Genomic DNA, 22,749 nt, shown 5'->3' with positions numbered 1-22,749 from the left:
ACAGACTATATCAGCTGGAACCATCAGTTTTCAGACTATATCAACTGGAACCATCAGTTCTCAGACTATATCAGCTGGAACCATCAGTTCTCAGACTATATCAACTAGAACCATCAGTTCTCAGACAGGCTATATCAGCTGAAACCATCAGTTCTCAGACTATATCAGCTGGAACCATAAGTTCTCAGACTATATCAACTGGAACCATCAGTTCTCAGATTATATCAGCTGGAACCATCAGTTCTCAGACTATATCAACTGGAACCATCAGTTCTCAGATTATATCAGCTGGAACCATCAGTTCTCAGACTATATCAACTAGAACCATCAGTTCTCAGACTATATCAAATAGAAACATCAGTCGATATATTTATTGTGTGCTCACTAACTTGATATAGACATCGTTTTGGGTGTAATAATAGCATTCTTTTTAAATACTGTCATAACTAATTTTAAATTAAAGTGATCTTTGAAGATGTGGGCTCTGCACAAAACTTGATATCATCAGCACATGAAAAACTAATACACCTCTAAAATACTGGAGCATAAAATGAATGAAATCTCATTTCAAATATAACAGAAAAATTATAAAATCGCCACGACAATGATAAATGCTATCAGCAGGGCAGTCATAGCTACTACAAAAGTTATGAAAATAGCGAAAGAGGTTTTATGACTGGATGGTACTCCTTTTGGGTCCGCTGCTTCTTTTTCTTCTACTTGCATGCCATTGGTTGACTTCGCTTGAGTTTCTGGGGAGGACTCTACAAGCAAGCACAAGGAAAGCTAATTAAAACCTAATGTAAGTTTATCAGGATCTGGGCTGCCACAAGCGTATCTATCAATAGCTACTGATTATGTAATAAAAATAAACAGGTCTATATTTTACTTACCGTCTTTTTGGCAACCAATTATTTCAAGAATGATGAGGATCACCACTGGAAGCAGAACCATCGCAAACAGGAGACCAAATACAGAAGTCTGCATTGTTTGGTTCATGTACTCAATCTTTGCGCCAATTAGCATTGTGGCTGCGGCTAGAATGTATGCGCTGATGGCAGTCAGCCTGTGGAACCAGTTGAACACCGTTCTCTTGATAGTGCCTGGGTCAGGTCGAGCAATGCCGACAATAATCTGGAGAGTAGTTAGGCCGACCACAACAATACCACATGCGGCATGGACGAGCTGCAAAATTTAAATTTTCAAATTCAACTGCTTATAACCCTAGTCATGTGAGTTATGGATACCATCCTCTCAATAGTGAGCAAAGGCGAGTCCAGTACTGCCACAGATTTAAAAAAGGCACCATAATAAATCTACACACTTGTAGATGACAAAAATTGTTACAAAATTTTTACACTTTTTAAATTGAAAAAACTTGATTTTTTATAAAGCATTAAAAATAATTGACTACTTACTCTGAAGTAAACCATCAAAAAGGTTGCAAACATTGTTAATTGAAAATAATAACCAAGTCTTTTTGCTAACTGTCCTTGTTAATTATTGCAAAATTTGATAACGTTGAGGATAAAATAGAACTATTCTCTCATAGAGCTTTAATTGGCTACACTTCAGAATATAGACAGTTATTTCTCTATTGAACGATAATCAACTCTTTTGCTAGAAAATAAGGTTTTTTTGCAGAGTGATAAGTATAAGTAATTTTTGGCAAAAACTTAATATTTGATAATGGCGCATATAAAATGACATAAACTTTGAATCAGTAAGTCAATGAAAAAGATTTTGATACCAAATTAATGAGCATGAAGTTTCACATCAGTTGATGCTATAAAAAGGCTACTAAACTAAGGAACTATTCACAAATCAGAAAAATTTGCAAGAAGTCAACTAAATCTTCACCACACTGCTCTGGATCATGCTCAAATGCTATATCTAGCCACACTACACGGTTTATGGTAAACTCACAATTAAACAGTTGGATGGAAAGTAAATGCAGAGAAGCTCATTGCTCAGACCTCGAATTAGCTGCACAAGAATAAATAAATAGTGACAGCGAATCAAAACCTAAGACTGAATTTATGTCTCTACTTACTTGGTTGATTTTGCCATAATGAACAAATATGACTATGAAAGCCACTCCAGTAAGTATGCCAAGAGTTGATATAAGAATTCTGTGCACCTAAAAATAGCACAGCACAATTCTCATGCATGTTACCAAGCTCAGATGATTTATGACTATTCAAACTTTCTAGCTGACAAAGTATTATTCTGAGGTTGAAAATACTTTAGTTAGCCACACACTATAACATATATATTTAGTAACAGTGTGATGAAACAAAATTGACACTTTAAATAATAAACACTAAAGAGTATTCGATGACTTGGTATGATGATTCTGATCACTGTCAAAAATTAAGTATTGCCATAAATGAGATGGTTACGGATGTCCTTATTGCTATGAAGAAATAATTAATTAGTTGAGATAATACATAATTAGTTAAGGTATTAGTTAATGATTTGGTATGATAAAAAATTAGCTGATCTAATAAATAATGAGTTGATATAAATAATGAGTTGATATAAATAATGAGTTGATACAAATAATGAGTAGTTATGATAAATAATGAGTTGTTATGATAAATAATGAGTTGTTATGATAAATAATGAGTTGATATGATAAATAATGAGTTGAAATTAATAATGAGTTGTTATGATAAATAATGAATTGAATAATGAATTGAGATAATAACTAGTGAGTTGAGGTACTAATTAATAATTTGATACAATAATTGATGAGTTGATGTGATAAATAATGAATTGAGGTAACTATTAGCGAGTTGAGATAATTAGTTTACTTACCTGAAACCAAGGTTTTAAGCCCCAAAGTCGGTCAGTTGAGTTTAAGAAACCATCCTTGTAGTAGCGAGCCACAACCATGGCAACACCAGCAACTGCAGCCCATGAGATGGCCATCAATATTACTGCAAGAATCACAAATGAATAACCTTTTGCCAATACTTTGAACTAATATACTATCACCATCTGTTCATCGCAGAACAGAATACTTACATTTTCATAAAAACCTTGACAAAAACTGACATCAAACAAAATAGATATCTAAAATAGGTGAACCAGAAAGCAATCATAATAGGAAGAATTACATAAAGTGAGATAACGTCCCGGTGAATCATTTTTATTTTCTGAATCATGTTCTATTTTATTTTTTCTGAAATAATGTCAATCAATGCGCAGGCCCACCATAATGAGCACATGTGACAAAATAAAATTATTTCATGAAATGGAGTAATCCATAAGAATTAATTGTTAGTTCATGCATCTATAAAATTGGAGTTATCTTCTAATGCCGCTTTCAAAGATTTGAGATCAAAATGGTAACTTGATGGTCCGGAAATGATTTCGATAAAACAGTTTTAGGACTTGATGTCAGTCAAGCATTCAAGTATCAGCCTAGGAACATTAAAATAGTTATAAAAATCTAGAATCTCAACCTCAATCTATTATTGTATACTTTTGTGTAACCCAATTAAAACAAAAATGCCATACTTGGCCTAAAACCATGAGTGTTTATAGATTGGAATCCGATTGTTTTACTTGTACCTGGTTACGCGCACCATATTTGGAGAGAGTTCAAATACATCCACTATTAAGCAATGACTGAAGCAATCACAGGAATTTTGTCAATATAGTATGAAATTTTAAAAAATATTGGCCTTGACACAATGTAATTTCCAAAATGCAATTTTTTTCAATATTCTAGTTTTATAAGCAAAATTCAAAAAAAAAAGCTGGTAGAAACAAAAGAAAATGTGAATAAAAGAATTGTTTCATGTTAATTTTAGCTATGCAAATTTAGGCTAGAATATCCTGCCCTGTGTATTTTCACCACTAGTGGAGTTAGCGGGCTGATGCATCACTAAGTCTACACTACAGTTTGCAAGTCTCTGAGCTAAAGTAACTATAACAACTCTTTATACTGACATTAATCTATCTTATTTACATTTGATACATAATTCAAGTTTTCTAATTTAGTTTTTTACTCATTTTAAATAATGTGTTAGTTTTAATGCTACCATCAATTATTTGAAGTATTTAGTATTGCATTTTAAGAATCTGAGTAACCAATGATATAATGACCCCCAAGGATAGGCGACGGCTATCATATGGGCGAGGTTTAATGATCGAGCTCTGTTGGGATTGTGCTAGCCCGGTTTTCAGAGCTAACACAATTCTCTAGGGTTGCCTCGTTAGGTTTTGGAAAACACGACTCGCTGTTATTGTGTCATTAGCTCATTCAATCAGTAGGCCCCGCAATTCACAATAGCAAACATTGAATTTCTACAATGTAGGGGTAACACCTAACTAAAAAAATTAGATCCATGGAAAATAAAATATTTCAAATTATCTACTTTTACTTATTTTTAAACTGGTAGGTGTCGTAGTGTATGCCTAAAATTAAACATAATTTACCCAAAATCACCCGAGCAACGGCCTTTTTTTCTTAGTTTTTGATTAATATTTTGCCACCCCTAATATAAAATGACAAAGTCTTTCATTGCTGTCACATTGTTTTACCCGGCCAATAAGGTGGGACAGTAAGCAAAGCTGTGGAGTGTAGTTTTCATACTCAAAATCTAAATATAAAACCGAATTTGGGCTATTTTATGATTGCGACTATTAATATCGTGAATGCTTGTGAATGGCAACTGACTGATCATAACGCTGACAATATTGGGCAACTATATGTATTTGACAACAAAATTAAACCAACAGATCAGTAAAATAATCACTATTTCTCATAATATTTGTAAATTTACAAGAGGCTTTATCCAGCATATTTGTTTGTTTGGGTGCCGTGTTCAGGTTCATACCAACAGGGCTCGATCATTAAGCCCCGCCCACAGGATGCCGTCACCTATCCTTGTGGGGGCTGTATATCATTGGAGTAACGTACACATTTTTGTATTTGTAAGTGTGTTTACTTTTACTTATTCTATCATTGATAACTAAAGCTAATAGAGTAATAAATAAATTGCATGTAAAGGTTTGACTGTACTCCCGTAGGCATTCTCAAATACACACACAAAATATTAAACAAAGCCTATAAATCAAATGTAAAGAAGCAGGTGAACCAACAGGATCAAATTTCGTTCGTGAAAGAGAAAGCAAATGCTAATTGCAAGGAAGTACTGAGTTACTTTCAGTTTCCCAGTTCATACGGGCTTGAGTTACATTTAAAGTATTTAGATTCCAATTGTATGTCTCTCCTTTAACAGGTACATTGTAGAGAGCAGTGGTGTAGGGGTTAGCACTCTAAACTACCAAGTAGCAGGTTAGGAGGTCAAGTCTCTTCTAAAAGATGTCAGAAAAGACTTCACGTTTCAAATTGCTTCTGTGTTTCAACATAACATAAGGTTGAACACCTATTAAAGCCTTGCACTACCTGCATGGTAGGTTTTGCCTATCGCAACTTTCTTTGGTTTCTCACGATTGCCATAAAAGGTTACCATAGAAGGTCCTCATGATTTTGTGAGAAATCATGAGAACCTTCTCTGAAATGTTCTCATGAAACCAAAACATGAGAACATGTCATAGAAGGTTCTGGTTAACAAGGTTTCGTGGCAGAAACCATGACAGGTTTTTTTGGCAGGCACCAGGTACACTTCCAGATACTCATGCACCTGAAATTTTCTTCATATGTAATGGCCGTACTTTTCTTCTGACTAAGAAGATACCAAGACAAGGCAAACTCTTCTGAAGCAACTCAAAAACATTTGCTTGTAATAAATGTGTCTTTAGTGTGTGTGAAAAAACCTTTATTGAAGTTATGCTACATGTATTTGAGATTTCAGTCACATACTGATGAAAGTAACGTGAAAAGAAGGACAACTCTAAGCCTACAGATCAGTGGTAAATGAATACCTAATGCTCACTCCTCGCTATGACAGGCTTTTTGCGGGATGTTTAAAGAACCCAAAAGCATTGTTAATTGCTAAAAATTGCAAAATCAATCAAGCTATGACTAGTTAATTACTTTTTAATGACTAAGCATTGAGATGCTAATTAATAATTAGCATCTTAAAAAGCTCTAAATGCTCCGCTACTGCTTCTGACATTGCAAATTTGTCTACTAACCTTTTCAAACACTTGCTAAGTCTGAATAACTTTAAGATTTGTCAGTATATGAAGATGCTAACATTTGACATAACTAACTTTTTAACCGTTCAAGTACTAAAATCTTTGTAATAAAGACTGTTTTTGACAGAAAGAGATGCACTGAAAACGCTGAAGATACACTGAAAGAGATATTGACAAAAGATTCTTGAACAGAGATGAGATATGATTGTTTTTTGTAACTTGCACTATCACTTTCTCTCTAGAAGTCAGTTGAGACGAATAAGACTGTCTCTTGTTGTGGCTGTTATATTTGCCATTTATTCCATAAAGCTACAAGCTAAAGTTGAAGTGACTTTTGGCTTTTGCGGACCAGATTCACTCTCTTGACATAAGGGACATGGTATCTAGCAAGTCAAGGCATTCTCGCATTTCCATCCTCGGCCCATGTGCAAGCTGTAGGGGATTATACGTACTATCGGTAGCAGATTCGGATCAGACTATCCACAAGTCATTTTAACATATTATATATAGCCTACTCACTGTGTGCTTTTACGCCAAGAGCCAGGGTATAGAAGCTATGTCTTGAGTTGTCTCCAAATGACACTTTGCTTGTAGAAACGATTGGCAAGATGTGATGCTTTACGACACTGGAATGAGACCCTGAAACAAAATACGCATGATTTGGTTATTAGCTCCACTTAAGCATATTTGAATTGACAATCATATCATCTCAATATCCATTTGAAGAAGCGTTGTTGCGCAGTTTCCTAAAACTCAAGTTGATTGTTGCTATAGAAACATGAGTTGAAGCCCAAGAAGTATTTTTGAGCTGAGCCCTCAGTTTCAGCATGTCGGCAGGAAGATGACTGGCATATTAAAAGCCGCAAGAAAGTTAATAAATAATAACCATCAGCTATGAAGCAACCGGATTCCTATCGACGGAATATAAAAAAGTAATATATCTCAACAGTTTGGTACATATAATTATAGAAAGGGATTTATTTATTTTTATCAGGCTGAAGCATATATTGAACGACACGATGAAATTTACAGTTTTGGCCATAAAATGACATTGTTTGGCAACTCAAGACAGTCAAATTCCAATTGTCATCATTTTTGCAGCAATTCAGGTTATTAAAATGTGCAGTAAAAAGATGAGAGATGAAAGGTTAGATTATAAAATATGAGATTATAAAAGGCATGATTCTAATGTCAACTAACGCTTTTTAAGACAAAATAATCGCAATATTAGGTACTGCCTGTATATGATTGTGTTGAAAACACGCCATAAGTCCTAAATAATCTATTACTACATATCACCCACCAACATTTTACAAAAGAGGAACTTTACACATCAACAGTTTTTAAATAAATTTCACTATCTTTTGACTTTTCTGTTGTTTTATATAACCTGTTTTAGATACAATAATATATTCAACAAATTAAGTAGACCATTGTCACTTGATTTAGCTTATAATAAGTTTTAGTTACATATATCTATGAAAACTATTATAGTTAGAAGTCTATGCAGGTAATTTCTATATCATAGTACCATTTACATGTATAATCTATTTGTGATGACTAATAGTTATCATTACTAGTATGTTTATCATCTAAGTTATAACGTGATACGCTACCTTGAGTTACAGGTATGCATACTCTATCAGCTATAGCATAATACTCTACCTATAATTACCAATATGTATACATCTAAGCTATAACACCATACTCTGGTATGTATACGTCTAAGCTATAACGCCATACTCTGGTATGTATACATCTAAGCTATAACGCCATACTCTGGTATGTATACATCTAAGCTATAACGCCATACTCTGGTATGTATACATCTAAGCTATAACACCATACTCTATTTATAATTGCTGGTCTGTATATAATCTCAGCTATAACATGATACTCTAACCATTCTTATTAATATGTATATCAAGCAAGATAGAGTGTAATGTTTTAAATGCGGTTGCTGATCTGTGAGTTGACTCAGGGACAGCTTAATACGTTCCATGGGATTACTGCTGTAAACGCCATGTAATCTATAACAACACAAAAGCATAACAACATAGAACAGCTATAAAAATACCTGCATATCTTTCTCCAAAGGCTACATACAGGTGATGCTCAGGAGTTCTGATGCCATTCATGTAGTCTATTTTGTGGGTGTCCAAACCAGTATGGCCATAATAATTAAATGATGACGTCTCAGGTCGGGTAAACTCACAAACTAGTGAATCATCAACTACCTCCACAGCAATATTTGTTGTTGTATTCTGCAGAGAAAACGACAATCCTAATTACATACAGGTGTGTATAAAAAAAATACACGGGCAAGATGTTGACCCTAGGTGAGAATTTTTTGTAATTTATTATTAACTTTTTCGGAGTAGTTTGCTAATGGGGAAATGCTTGAAAAGATTGTTATGTCCGGAACAAAATCAAGTAAATTTTTACTCCAATTCTTTTTCTTGATGCAAATTTATAGCAACCTTATAGATAGCAAATCTATGCCATTTATCATCTTTGAGTGGAAATCTCAACTAATGGTTTGAGTCTCACTTTAGATTTCAGGAAGACTTGCAAATTATCTTCAACAAAAATCTTAGCATCATAAGAAATAATACTATAAAGAAAATGTACAACAGCCTATTTCAGAAATTTTTTTAAATAATTCAGAAAGCACCTAATTACTGTTGATACAGACTTTATTAACAAAAATTATGATAATAAAAATAATAAAATTAACTCATGTTGTTCAAAATTTGTAGCAAATTGAAATGAGCTGTTCGTAGATGTTTTACCATTTACTCGGTTTTTATACAACAACAAAGCTAAAGCAGCGACACACTCTCACATGGTACTGAAATGCTATTATCAAAACAGCCGTGTCTGCGCCTGTCATGATTATTCCATCATAAGTGTCGCTGTTGGGAGCAAAACATCCATGCGATGCCTTATCTTTGTGCCATGGCATCGGCCATTGCAACAGGCGACGTCACATTTGTGTGTGGAAATAGGTCTTGCCTCCCTGTTAATTCATTTAAAAAAATTTGTTGGTGAAACATAAGGCGTCGGGCAATCAGCCCCTACTAAAGCGCCTCAAGGAAACATAACCTGCATAGCACTATCATTGCATGGAAACTTAGACAATGTCTACTCTATGCTTATCAGTCACATTTTTGTAGAGCTCAATTAAAATAATTTAAATTTAAATTCTAAATATCAATTTAAATAAATAAATTTAAAAGTCAGCTAGAGACTATTATTTTAGTAAATGTTTAGTGATAAAGCCAATAACTTCAATTTTTTATTGAGAGCATCTGAATGTGTCATGGCATACATCTAAAAAACTATTTGTACCATTTTATTTTTGAATGTGTGTCTATTTTATCAGTCAAAAATCAAAATATTATTTTTTTCGAACTTTTACTATTAAAAGTACAAATTGTAGGCAGTGTATATCATCATCGATGCAACCCTCTGTGGTATAATAATGTGCGGTACCGCATACAAATCCAAACACTACGTTCGACCACTCAGTAAATTATTATATGTTATATAATGAATAGTCAGAAAAAATTGTATACAAAGTACAGCATAGCTAAAATACTTTCAATATAAGCAATAATATTGCATCCCAATAGAGACGCCAGAGTGTTGCTATCTCAATAATATAAAATAAGCAGCAGGAGGAGAAAACTCTACCAGTAAACACATTAATGCTAATTATCAGGCCTCTAATTACAAAAAACTCAAAGTGTTAGCCTACTTACCTAAGGTGGCATTTTACAGATTAGCATTTTAATGAAGAGAAAACACCTACATAAAAGATTCTGGCAAACTGGACCGGAGTATGTTGCAAGAGCCTCCGTTCCGGGTAGTGACATGCAATGTAATGTAGGATTACTGTCATCATGGGGTGTTTAATTACTGCTCGCGTGGCTAAAACTATTTGTAAGCCAAATGCCACCATCACAGACAGTACTTTTATTAGTGATATCTCATAAGCTATTAACAACTCGGCCAGGCGTTTGTCACCCGGCCAGGCGTTTGTCACCCGAAAATGTTATTTTATTGCATACAATATGTAAGCTGCACATGCCTGTCGGCATGCAGGTTATTAAAAAGTCATTTTTTGCCAGCAGCCAAAAAGAGGCATTGGCTAAAAATATAAATAATCACCTAAAAAATTCTAAATACTAATTTAAATGTTGCCAAACTAATCTTTCCTACTTTTAGCTGTATAGCAACATTGACTATGCCTCAGGGACTACGCGTGGGGCCGGCTTCATACTGACCCTGAGCTGAAGGCCATCAGGAAGTTGCCAGCGCTTTGTTAACTCCATTATTATCAATTTTTAACCATTTCACAAGATTTTTCATATCCAACGACACCTTGACCTTTTTACTTACAACTACCCGCCTAACAAAACTAGGTCAATCTTCTGAAAAATGAATTTGACAAAAACTTAAAGCTACGATGTTTGTCATTGGTCTAATGCACTGAATAAGATCAGCCCTTTTCAATCAGCTCTCATTCTAAAAAACGAAAAAAAAATGATAGTTGCGTAAAATGTCAGCAACCTTGATTGGGAAAATCGAACATGCTCAGCTTTGATTTTGAGCTGCTTTTCCTTGTGTGTTATTTATTATATTTTAATAAGTCTCACTTTTTATTGCAAATGCTCTGACCCCTACGTGAGTGTAGGACAGAGCATTTGCAATAAAAAGAGAATTTGCTGAGCTTTTCTGGGACATACACAGGTACAGTGCTGTGTATGTGTCCGTTTGAGTAAACACAATGCAGTTCACTATTGTTGCAGCTGATCTTGCTCAAACATCACATTCATAAGTTCTACACTTTCAGCAAGGTCTTCAAATGCATTTGGTTCAAAGCTGTGTCTGTCTGTTCGGTTCATCAATGCCGAATAATGTTTCAATGGTATTAACCTTTTTCTACTGAAGTTTTTTTCGGTGACATAGTAAATGCTCGGTAAAACCTGATATTTGACAATGGTACATATCAGTTGTCTTAAATTTTGAAGCACAAGATCTATGAAAAAAGCTTTAATACCAAATAGTTCAGTATAACTTTTACATGAATTTTTGCCATAAAAAAGTCTACAAATGTGTTGCAGAATTAGGCCAGACACTTCTTCAGCGTTTTTCTCTGCTACTGTAACTAACAACATGGGCATGCTCCGAGTTTGAAGGTTTATCACTATTGCCATAGCTTACGGCTTTAATATTACTGTTAAAATAAAATAATCACTTTCTATAGTACTATTACTCAACAAATAATCAACAGAAATGTTTAAATCTAACATTTGTAAAACCGCAGTTGCTATAATAGCTTTGCCATGACTGGTAATTGCAAAGAAGAAACTGTAATAAACTATTAATATTTTTGCAAAGCAATACTTTGCTCAGCATAAACTGTAGACATGTTTCTATTGGCTCAGCTCATGGAGATAAAAGTTATTTTTATCTAAGTACAGACTCAATAGGTTAGTTAATTAACTAATCAGTAATCCGAAGCGTTTTGTACAAAGCCTCCTAAAGCTGCACCGCGTGGCTTTTGGTCATATGAAAATGCTTCGATCGAGCCGTACTACGCAGCTTGCAGTCCATGACGAGCGTGCGCAACATCGCTAAGGTATGTCGTTCATTGGAGACGGTCAATTATGAAATAAAAATTTGTTTAAGAATTTTATTTACCAAAGCCAGCAACAATATTAAAATATAAAACAAATATTAAAATACAATCTGCACTACTTAGTAAATACTAATTTGACCATAGCTACTAGAGAGGTGTGAATACATGTAGTTTTTTTACTCACCGATTGTACCTTGATGTTGTACATGGCTGGGTTGTAGCCATGCGCTAGGTCAACAGATGTACCATCTTGGCTGCATGTGAATGTCTCATCATGGTCCTGCGACAATAGGCGAGCTCGTATAATGACAGTACAATTGAATTCATTACTTTCACACACAAAATATTTGATTAAATATCACAATACGCGTCAGCAATGAATCAGAAGATTAAAATATGAGTGTTTTATCACTGATCAGAAACTCTGACCTATTAAATGTAAGATAAAATAGAATTAGAACAAAGAAAAGTTTAATAGAGCCAAAGTAGTACTTCTAAAATTTTCTTCCTTATTTTTGTATAGAAAACAAATATACTGCAATGTTTTGCTTCAATTTAAATTTTAGCGGATACCATTTATAACTGTAAGACCAATAAGTTCATGGTTGTGAAAATATTGCTCTCACATGAATTGACCAACTGATGGTACCCTGAATTTGGCATGCGCTAATGCCTACTGAAATCATAAAGCATTGAAAAGCAACTTTTTTATCCGGCCCTTTCAATGATACACACCTTTTTTCCCTTCAAACAGTTTGTCTAAGACCGGTAATTGAAAGCTCTATTAGTGTAAACATCGGCCAACGTCAACCGCTAAGAAGGACAGAACTAATTAAACATCGAGAAGCTTCTTTTTTGTGACATTGGCATTGACAAACAGCTTCCAGATTACTTGAGGTGAGAAGAACCTGCCAATTGCCATTTCATTCTGACGTACAGTTAATCCATTTAAGAATTACCGCATTGAGAGGGATTTATTTTGAAATTTCATAATAAGACAAGATAGAGATGACTCAGCAATGTCTATAGTTGCAATCGTGTGTGTAGGTAAGTTATGTACCAAAGTTTTTACAAACACCATTAAATTGTGAAAATTATAGCTCTAAAAATTGTAATTGAAATTTTTTAATTGAGCTATTTAAGTAATCAATTGACCTTTAAATATATATTTAAAGGTCGATTGATTACTTAAATAGCTCAATTACAAAATAATTTTTTAATTGAGCAATTTAAGAAATCAATCGACCTTTTTCTTGATAAACAGTTCTCGATAAACCACATACTATGCGGTTTATCAAGAACTCGCGAGACTTTACAAATGAATATCCTATCATGTATTAGACGTTATATTTTCTATTAGGAATGAAACTTTCATCTGATTGATATATGAAACTCTAAAGCTATGATCAGGTATATGAGTCACCTGCTCTTTTGATAAGTAAAAATTGTATACACTCTACATTGTCAACTAAAAGTATGGATATAAGATGTATGCTAGTTTGGTGATGCAATCCTATTAACTACTGAGTCATCACAAAGCAACTATCATTTAAAAACAACCGTTTCAGAATTTTTTATGGCGTCATTAGGTTTGTACAGTTTCGCTAAGCTGATTTTCTGATGCTCTGCGTAATTTAAAAAACCACAAATCACGTGGATTTTTTTTAAAGAATGAGTAGCAATATTTGATAAGTAAAATGCGGATGAGCAAATTATTTTGTACTGATATTGCATATTATTAGCAGACACCCGGTTAGCAGTGTTTTTTATAACAAAAGCTGCCACAGTTTTGTTGTAATTTGAATAGTTTGAATTGCTTTGTTGAAAACAGAATTATTCATGCTGCAGCATATCTAAATTTGAGCAAAACAAGTCATTCCAAAACTTCTACTGGTGTTATTTTATGTTTTTCAGTTTGGTACTGATAAAAGTTAAAACAGCACTTGACATTTGTTTAACAGTGCCATTAAACAGCCGAGTCAGAAATATCACTTGATAAAAAAAGCCTGGAATTAAAAATGATTAAAGCATCTTAATACTCTGAGCAGCAGTAGCTGCCACAAGTCATCACCTACCATAAACTCATCTTCAGATATGCCGAGAGCCATGTAACTACTCTGCTCTTCGGTCTTGTAGTGTGTGAGTCGAAACCTCACTCCACCGCTCACTGGCATATATGCAACGGCAAACATGCAGTCTCCATCAATACCTTCCTTGCAGTTGGCTGGATGGGTGATACATCCACTTTCTTTCCCACACTCACTCAAGTCTAGTTTTGAGTCAAAGCTTCCATATCCAATCTACGGTAAAAAAATGTTAAGCTTTAATTTTCTCCGAAACTGCAAAAAAGAGCAGGTGAATTTACCGTTTTTTTTATAATTGTGCCATTGATTATAAACAGAAAGAGTGTAATGAAAAAAGTTTGTTCAATACGCTTGTTTTCTAAATACTAAATGATGCAACCTTTTGCCAAATGAACAGAAAATTACCTTTGCGCTACTTTGTGCAAAAAAGTAGTGGTTCTTAGTTCAAGCAATCATGGATACTTTTATGTCTTTAAACAGAATACGTTAGTTACTTTATACTAATCCTATTTATCGTATATAAACTATACAATAAATCTTCAGAGTCGCAGCTCTATGCTAGTAAACTGTCAAATTATTTGAAACCATCAACCTGTATCTGAACTTAAATTTGGTTCTTTCCCAATTGCAATCTTTCTCCAAATCATTTGTTATCTTTATGAAACACTTCAAGGATGATTAAACAATGAGATTATCCGCAGAGAGCTTGTCCAACGTTGCATATTACAAAATCATGTGGCATGTATAAACGGTAAGCTCTAGTTTAAGTCGGATAATCGTAGTGTTTGCCTCAAAGAGTCTCTCACCGTTGATTGAGGAGGAGTAATCACGTTTGCTATACTTGCTGCACGAATCTCCGCAGTAACATTGACCCAGAACACTTCAAAGCTTTTGACAAGTGTTGCAGAAAAGATTAAATCTCCATAATTTACAGCAGGAGCTTTCCAGTAGAAAACTTCAGAGTTTGTGTTGACTGACTTTTCGCTGTGAGTAAGGCAATTCTAAAAGACAAAGACACATTTCTCATGGATATACCAGTTTTAGAATACATACCAAGTTTTTTAACTATACTTAGCTTCATAAATAGAATTAAGGTCTTATTCTAAGTGGAGTATTACGTTTAATTAAAATTAGGTTCTTAAATTAGGTTCCTATTCTAGTTTGATTCATGTAAAGAAGTTCTTATTATTTTATCACAAAAATGATCTTGAATTAAGAGTTTTCTTCTCTTGACTTTAGGCAGTGTTAAAATTGTGCTATCTGCAACAAACTTTTGTGGTATATTGCTTAACACTATAACATTTAAAAATTAAAACAACACTGTGCTATAACAAACCACTACACCATTTATAATGGGAATTTTATTATTTTCTATGAACTGCTGTTAAACCTTTAAATAAACCTTTTTAAGCGTTAGCACATTTTTCTAAAGGTTAAAAGTTTAAAATATACTTTTGCCAGTTCAAAATGAAAGAGCAATACAAATGAATATCCTATCATGTATTAGAGATTATATATTTGATTAGAAATGAAACTTTGATCTCATTGATATATGAAACTCCAAAGATATGATCAGGTATATGAGTCACCTGCTCTATTGATAAGTAAAAAGCGTATACACTCTTCATTGTCTGAAAGTATGGATATAAGATGTATGATAGTTTGGTTATGCAATCCTATTAACTACTGAACCATTACAAAGCAACTATCATTTAAAAACAACTGTTTCAGAGTTTTTCATGGCGTCATTAGGTTTGTGCAATTTTACTAAGCTGATTTTCTGATGCTCTGCGTAATTTAAAAAACCACAAATTACGTAGGTTTTATTTAAAAAATTGAATAGCACTATTTGATAAGTGAAATGCGGATGAGCAAATTATTTTGTACTGATATTCCAAGATTCTTATCTTGAAGTTTTAAAAAGAACAGCAGATTCAATAGAACGAGCCTTATAAAGGACTTAGCTGCAAGTCATTAGAATTAGGATTAACTATGACCAGAACTAGTCCAATACATGTTTTGTTCATTGTAAAAGTAGCAAAAAATATTGGAGATATTGCAAATTTATAAATTAAGTTACATGTACTACTGTAGGTTTGAACTGCATCTGCCGATGTAACAAAAATGTGTTCTTTATTAAAATGGATTCTGAAATGTGCTGACGGTTTATGAGAAAAGTAGTTTTTTTATTAACAGCCAGCTTGGCAGCTTACTCGGTATAAAAAACTCTACAACTTTTTTTGTAAAACGGAATGTGTGATTTTTAGTATCATTAGCTTTTTAGAGAATTAATTTTTAGAGTTTTCTCCTCTGCGGGCGAATTACTTTAGGAAAAGATTGTCGATATATGTTTCACTCAAATCCACTGTTTTGGTCACAAATCAAAGGCCATTTGTTTGATCTTTATGAACCTAAATGAGCTTTTCTACAAAATGGTATTAATGATGACTAGATTACATTAATACCGATAAATTATTTCGTGGTTGCTGTGGTTTTAGTGCCCAGAGCGCTTGAGAGCATTGGTCATCAGAATCATCAGGACTGCACTCTAATTCAAAGTCAAAATGGTCTAAATCATATCCACCATCTTCATATTATTTATGAGATGGTTTACAGCATGATATGAATGACTTAAGATAGATGATTGCAATACTCTTTTGGTCTGTGGAGTGTTTTTACAGCTTATTAACATCATTGTTAAAGCATATTGAAGTCCATTTTCCAACTCCAAATCCTTTTGGCTTTCATGACTCTAAACTTTAAAAATGGCATGATAAATAAGGTTTAAAATAAATCCCACTTGCCACACAAACTATGTATATCATTTAACCTATGCGTGTGCAGTAAATAAACATGCCTGCCATAATGTTAACAAACCATTTTTTACTGACCAAAAAGATTTTAAAGTTTCATTTTTTCTCAGAACTTTTATACATTTAAAAAAGACTAGTTACCCTGGTTACCATAATTACTGTAGTTAGCATAAAAATGTCAGCACTAGCGGACACGAAAGTAGCTAATCAGTTAAAAATAGGGAGAAGTCTATGTAGTCATTGGAACAGTTTCAAGTGACTATATTTCCTCTATGTGCACTAAGTACCAAGTTTTTTAGCATTTGATGCAGGTCAAGTACAAATGGTACCTAGGTCAAAGATAAACTAAGCCTTCAGTTAAGGGAGTGACTGTACTGAACCAGTCCACAAGAGTCCTACGCATGGCTAGCCTGTTTTGAGTAACTGACAAAAATGTTATTCGCATCATTGCACCCTGAGCTCTTGCCGTCAGTAACGAAAACAAACAACATTCCATTCTGGCAATATCCTGCATAATTTAAAAAACCACAAACCAAATTGTCATTAGTGTGCAGGGGTGATACAGCATTAATTAAAATGTAAAATTCAGGTCAACTCTGGTTTTATACTGACAGCAATACTTTCATCATCGACTTTAAAAGAGGATGTCGTTAGGATATAATTAGCTGCCCTCTGAACTGGTACCCTGTAGAGATAGTAAATAACCCAGATGAAGAATGTTGCTACAAAAAATAGGAATTTGTGGTCAACATTTATGCCAAGTTATCAATCCAAGTTTGGCCAGCAAGTCAGCTGCTAAAAATATCGATGTAGCTTTATTGACCGGGCTTGACAGCAGCATTTTATAACCAATGTTTGTTGTGTGTTACAGCAGACATCTATATAGCAAAAACTGACAAATGATTGGCTACGGTTATTTTTAGTGCAGCTAGACTAGGAGATCCAACATTTTCTGGTTTGCCATATTTAAACAAGCTAGAGAGGAAAAAGTAACAGCTTATGTAATATCAAACTTTGATGACTTTTAAATTATTACAATAGTGATGCATTTAATGTCATCAGAGCGGTAAGCAGTAGATTTATAGTTTTTAGCAAGGGGCCTCCAAAAGTTTAGAAACCATAACAATTCATCTATAGCAAGGGTTGATCTACTGTTGATGAAAACTAGGCTACCTTGGACAAAGATTCCTATTTTTTGACAAACAATTGGATGGCAATAACAATGCATTTCCTAATACAGTAATCTCTTTAGTTAAGTGGCTACATAACTGAAGAACAATCAAAACAGCAGCGATGAAACGTGTTTATTAATGGCTTACGCAGCTGCTCAAGTATGCCAAATGACTTCAAGTTGTTATACAAAGCAGTTGACATGTACATTTGACTAAACTAAAGTCATATCACCTAGAATTAATGTATGCAAAATGAGAAACTTTTACTTTGTCACATCTCTTTTTCTATCAAATCATATTTGGATTGGTTGAAAACCGATAGAACAAGCGTGCTGTAGCTCTTTTATGGGTAGTTTTGGATTCCTCTAGGGGTTCACACATCAAAATATTGAAAAAATACCTATCAATTGGGTAGTTTGGTTCAAATGCATACATGATATGGCAACCATTTAGTACTGCACATATTTTGAAACATGGAGTTATCTTTTCTATGTCACTTTTAGTGATGCACGATCGACGCAGTAATTAGTTTGTTGATGACCTACCAATGCTTTTAGCAAACGCTATTTTAAAGCAGACATTCAGTTACTGCAGACTAAAAACATTAATATAATTGCATTGAATTGGTTTCGAGTTTTGCCCAAGCATCATCACACCTGGCCTACTAACAATAGACCTAACCAAAACTAATTATCATGTAGAACTATGTACCACAATAAAGGCAAACACTACAGTACTTCTATTAAAACTACCTGACATTTGTGTCTGTGATTCGAACACCCCAGTTGCTTACTACCAAATTTATAGAACCCAAAAGCGCTGTAACAGAACTGCAGATACTAACCACTGTCTAATTATGGCCCCATTTCTCATAAGATACAATCAGTAGATTTACTATTAGATTTATATCCACTTGAGCATCTTGGAAACGAATTAATTTTGAAAATGGTTAAAAACAAACCAAGTCGTTGAATTTTGAAGGGATCAGCCGAATGTAAAAAAATGGCATATTAAATGAGTTATACTTGTTTCCTTAACAAGATTATAAACCATTCTAATGCCACGTTGCAATAATCAATCAGCTAAAAGTTAACTCTTGATGCAGAACATGTTTGCGTCTGGTGAGTAGGTTCCACTTTAACATTTGTGAAACCTTACAAGGAAGGCATTTGTTTCTAAGCAAAAAGAAACTTAAATCTGAATTTATTATTGAGAAAAGTAACAGTGGGAAGAGATTGAAAAAGTTCATCAGGAGAGTAAGAAATCGGAAAGGTTTTTCCTAAATACGGAGCCATAATCCTAATTAGGCTACAGTAGAAATCACCTATACGAGCAGCAGACTCAACTAGGAACAGCAAACCTTTACGCGAATAGTTTTGATAAATAATTAGAGTAAATCATATTTACTATTTAGAGTCTCTTAATATTCTAAAAACTCAAATCTGTGTTCTGTGAAGGGATATGCTATATTTGTAACAAGTTTCAAACCTATTCGATCAGAAGAAAAAGTTTAATTTGACAGGATTTATATCCATTAATAAATTTGAGATATATTAGCTTTATCACACTAATCATCGTATGTTAGGGTTGTCCTCTTGCTAATTATCTGTCAACTATTTGTACTGTAAACTGACAACATCTGCGAGGCAACACGAGTATGTCAATAACCGTTGGAGTTGTCAAACTTTTGTAATACTTCACCGAGCATCCATGACAGTCTGCGCAGTGTCTGTTCATTTGACAATCGCAATTGGCTGTCACAGATTGCGTAACCCGTATTTTTCTTAATGATAGTTTCTGCGGGGCAAGCATTTCATCAATCTTTCACCATTGTGTAATGAGAAAACTATGCCGTCGACAACTCGGCAATTTAAAAGATGATGCGTTTGCGATAGTGCGAACACTGTTATCACAAGCGATCACCAATGTCTTCTGAGACTAACGCCCGCATACTGCATTGTAGTGTGAAACAGCTTTCAGTATAGTTTAAAATGCTTTGCGTTAGATTCCCTGAGCTAGAGGTCAGTGGCTTGCTGATGCTAATTCATCAATCTTGGAGAGATCATAGTGCAGTACTTCAAATGAAGTAACCTTTTATCTAGCGATAATTTGAACAATTTGAACAAGAACTTACATTTTTATATCCCAGGCATGATCATGACCTGATTACCATTCAACAGCTTCTATAGCACTACTCCCTGCTACGCTACTCCTTGCTACGACTTCAAATTGGTAATGCAAGGGTCATTATTCTACCACTCTTGAAGCTACTGCTAGAGTGTGTACCAAAGATTGTGGGTACAGCAAGCGAGACAAGTAACTGCTATGCAATTTTTCACAGCGAGACAAGTAACTGCTATGCAATTTTTCACACCACGCATTAAATGTTGCTTAGTTGGTACATATGCCAAATTTGTTGGTTTAGAAGGTGTGGGTATCTACCAACTAACTAGAATCCAGCTGATATGGCACCACATGGTGTTAGCATCATTGATCTTGCGAACACAGAATGGTTTTCAGATCCAAAGTTTTTGCAAGTAGTTGTTTGCTAGCTAACCCAATTACTGTCTGAGTTGCTAAACAACATAAACAGCACCTGACAGTACTTGTCACGAGTAATAGATATTTACCATGACATTGTCATAGTATGGGTATGCTTGTAGGGCTTGACTGTAGTTCATGAATTCACCAAAGAGTGTATTCCAGTCTCCATTCAAGGTGTGCACAGCAATCTGAAGGCCATTAAATGGCTCTGTACCAGACACAGTCACTGCAATAAGGAAACATTATCATCTAAAAAGTGATTCCTTCAAACCACATGGGCACACTCAGCTCACTAAAAACTTCAAACCACACTTCCTTACACTCATTACCTGCAATTGAATAATACCCTGAATGCTAATGTCCTGGATGTCAGGCTACAAGATAAATACGTGTGTGTATATATATAAAACCTGAAAAAGTAAGTGAAGACATCACATGACTCATTTCTTTTCGCTGCCGTATGTCATCTTTTTAAAATTTAAAAGCACTCAGAATTTGTAATTTCGATCAATGCCACACAAAATCTACTTCATGCCTCATTAAACATGAAGTGATGTTGCAGTAGCCTGTCTGTAGTGGGAATAGATGACACATCGTAATTTATTAGCTTTATTCAATCTGCAGATTATCAGATGGAGCCAAGTTTACCTATTTAATAGAGTCCAAGAATGGTGCAGAATCCCACAATTTTTGTAAAAAGCTGTATCAAAGGAAAAGTAAAATCAGCTGTCTGTTCCATTTCCATCTAGCCAAATAAAATGATAGAATAACAAATAGCTTTTCTGACCACAGACACTGGGCTTGCTGGTCAGAGCCTTTTTATTCACAATGAAGGAGTGGCAGTAGTTTTTACCAACTTTTTGATTACAAAAAGTTTGTGTTTCCAGCCAAAACTGATTGAAAAATAGCTTTCAGCGTCAGACATATCTGTGTTGTAATCAGTAGCAGCATTTGATGAGAAAATATATGTTTGGAGTTTCTTCGTCTATGGGCAAGTTAATACCAAAAACCTTATCATTGTGATTTACATTCTGTATTCAGAGTCAAAATCTGTTTGTTTGATCTTTTTCAACTAAAGATAAAACATGATCAGTAAAAAACTCTCCAAAAAATGGCAGTAGTGATGACTATATTACGACAATATTCATAAATTATTTCATTGTTGCTGTAGTGATTGCCATGGTTTTAGTAACCTGAGAAGAGTGATTGTGAGAACCACCGGAGCTACACTTTGATTTGAAGTCACTAAGGTATAAATCTAATCCATGGTTTTTAGATTCATCTATAAGGTGATTTAAATACCTGATCTAAAGGCTTTAAAATCCTTAGATGAGTGATCAGAAAGCTCATTAGGAGCATTGTACTAGCACCAGAAGCCACCATTATTACGGTGTGGAGAAGTCTAATTTCTAACTCCAAAATGTTTCAGTTTTGTCTCAACGCGTTGAAAGCAACTCATTTAAAATAAGTAATCATTCTATCAGTCGAATATATTTTGTATAAAGTAGTTTCTTGTTCAGCTCGGTCTGATACTTTGATGTGTATGAAAAACTGTTTGAAAAAAAACTCTGGCGTGGGAGATAGCAAAACATAGGCATCATAAATGTCGCTGTGCCTGTCAAAGAGTTTATACTAGCTTATGAGTTAGTTTCTTTTTTATTAAACTTATTTAAGTATTTTAAAAGCAAAAACGATTTCATTTGTATGAAAATCCATTTTCTTTCCGATCTTTGCTATACAGACCTTAATGGTGTAATGCATACTCAACAATTAGCAAGCATAACAGCCAGTGTTTCAATAGTCTAACACACGAAAGACCGACTAAGCTACTAAGCGAGGTGACTCTACTATTCGGTTGCCACTATGAAGATACAATCACTATATAGAACCATTACAATTTCTTTCCATCTTTAAAGCATCACCAATACCTAAAAAAGATATAATATTCAAAACAGCTGCCTTTGGTCAATATTTAAACAACTATCTGCTATCCAATTGTTTACCAGCAAACAGGCTAATTGAGCATGACAACCTATCAAAAGATGAAATCTGGGGCATCCAGATAAACCTAGCGAGTTTGAGCAACTGACCTTTGATCATGTCACCAGGGTTGTACGTCTGTTTATCTAGCTGTATGGTGTAAGGTAAGGGCTCCTCTGATCGGAAGGCATGGTGATGGGGATATGGGTCATAGCAGAGGGTTATTGGAGCACCTCTCTGATACGCAGTAACGCTGCCTACAGGTAAACCAGAACAATGTGTTGATGAAACTACAGACGCGGCAACAGAAATCAAGTTATGCCCAGGGTGGATGTGGGAATCCTTAATTTAATTATGCCCGTTATATAAGCTGTTATGCAACTGCTTTGCAC

The 22,749-nt window shown here is 34.4% G+C and overlaps 1 protein-coding gene across 1 annotated transcript in view; it reads right to left on the bottom strand.

Annotated features, from left to right (window-relative positions):
* Nucleotides 1-267: 267 nt before the first annotated feature.
* LOC137405961 (putative ferric-chelate reductase 1) overlaps nt 268-22,749 on the bottom strand; it is a 28,299-nt gene continuing 5,817 nt past the window's right edge. Inside the window, exons 2-12 of the mRNA XM_068092447.1 lie at nt 22,468-22,614; nt 20,464-20,603; nt 14,655-14,849; nt 13,840-14,064; nt 11,949-12,044; nt 8,195-8,381; nt 6,637-6,756; nt 2,821-2,942; nt 2,054-2,140; nt 894-1,185; nt 268-764 (exon numbers count right to left, since the gene is read on the bottom strand). Coding sequence (XP_067948548.1) covers nt 586-764; nt 894-1,185; nt 2,054-2,140; nt 2,821-2,942; nt 6,637-6,756; nt 8,195-8,381; nt 11,949-12,044; nt 13,840-14,064; nt 14,655-14,849; nt 20,464-20,603; nt 22,468-22,614 — 1,790 coding nt within the window. The 3' untranslated portion in view covers nt 268-585. The remainder of the gene's footprint in view (nt 765-893; nt 1,186-2,053; nt 2,141-2,820; nt 2,943-6,636; nt 6,757-8,194; nt 8,382-11,948; nt 12,045-13,839; nt 14,065-14,654; nt 14,850-20,463; nt 20,604-22,467; nt 22,615-22,749) is intronic.

Source organism: Watersipora subatra, chromosome 10 (assembly GCF_963576615.1).
Source record: "Watersipora subatra chromosome 10, tzWatSuba1.1, whole genome shotgun sequence".
Classification (NCBI taxonomy): domain Eukaryota; kingdom Metazoa; phylum Bryozoa; class Gymnolaemata; order Cheilostomatida; family Watersiporidae; genus Watersipora; species Watersipora subatra.
Note: the sequence above shows the minus strand (reverse complement) of the source record. Positions and strands in the feature narration are given on the sequence as shown.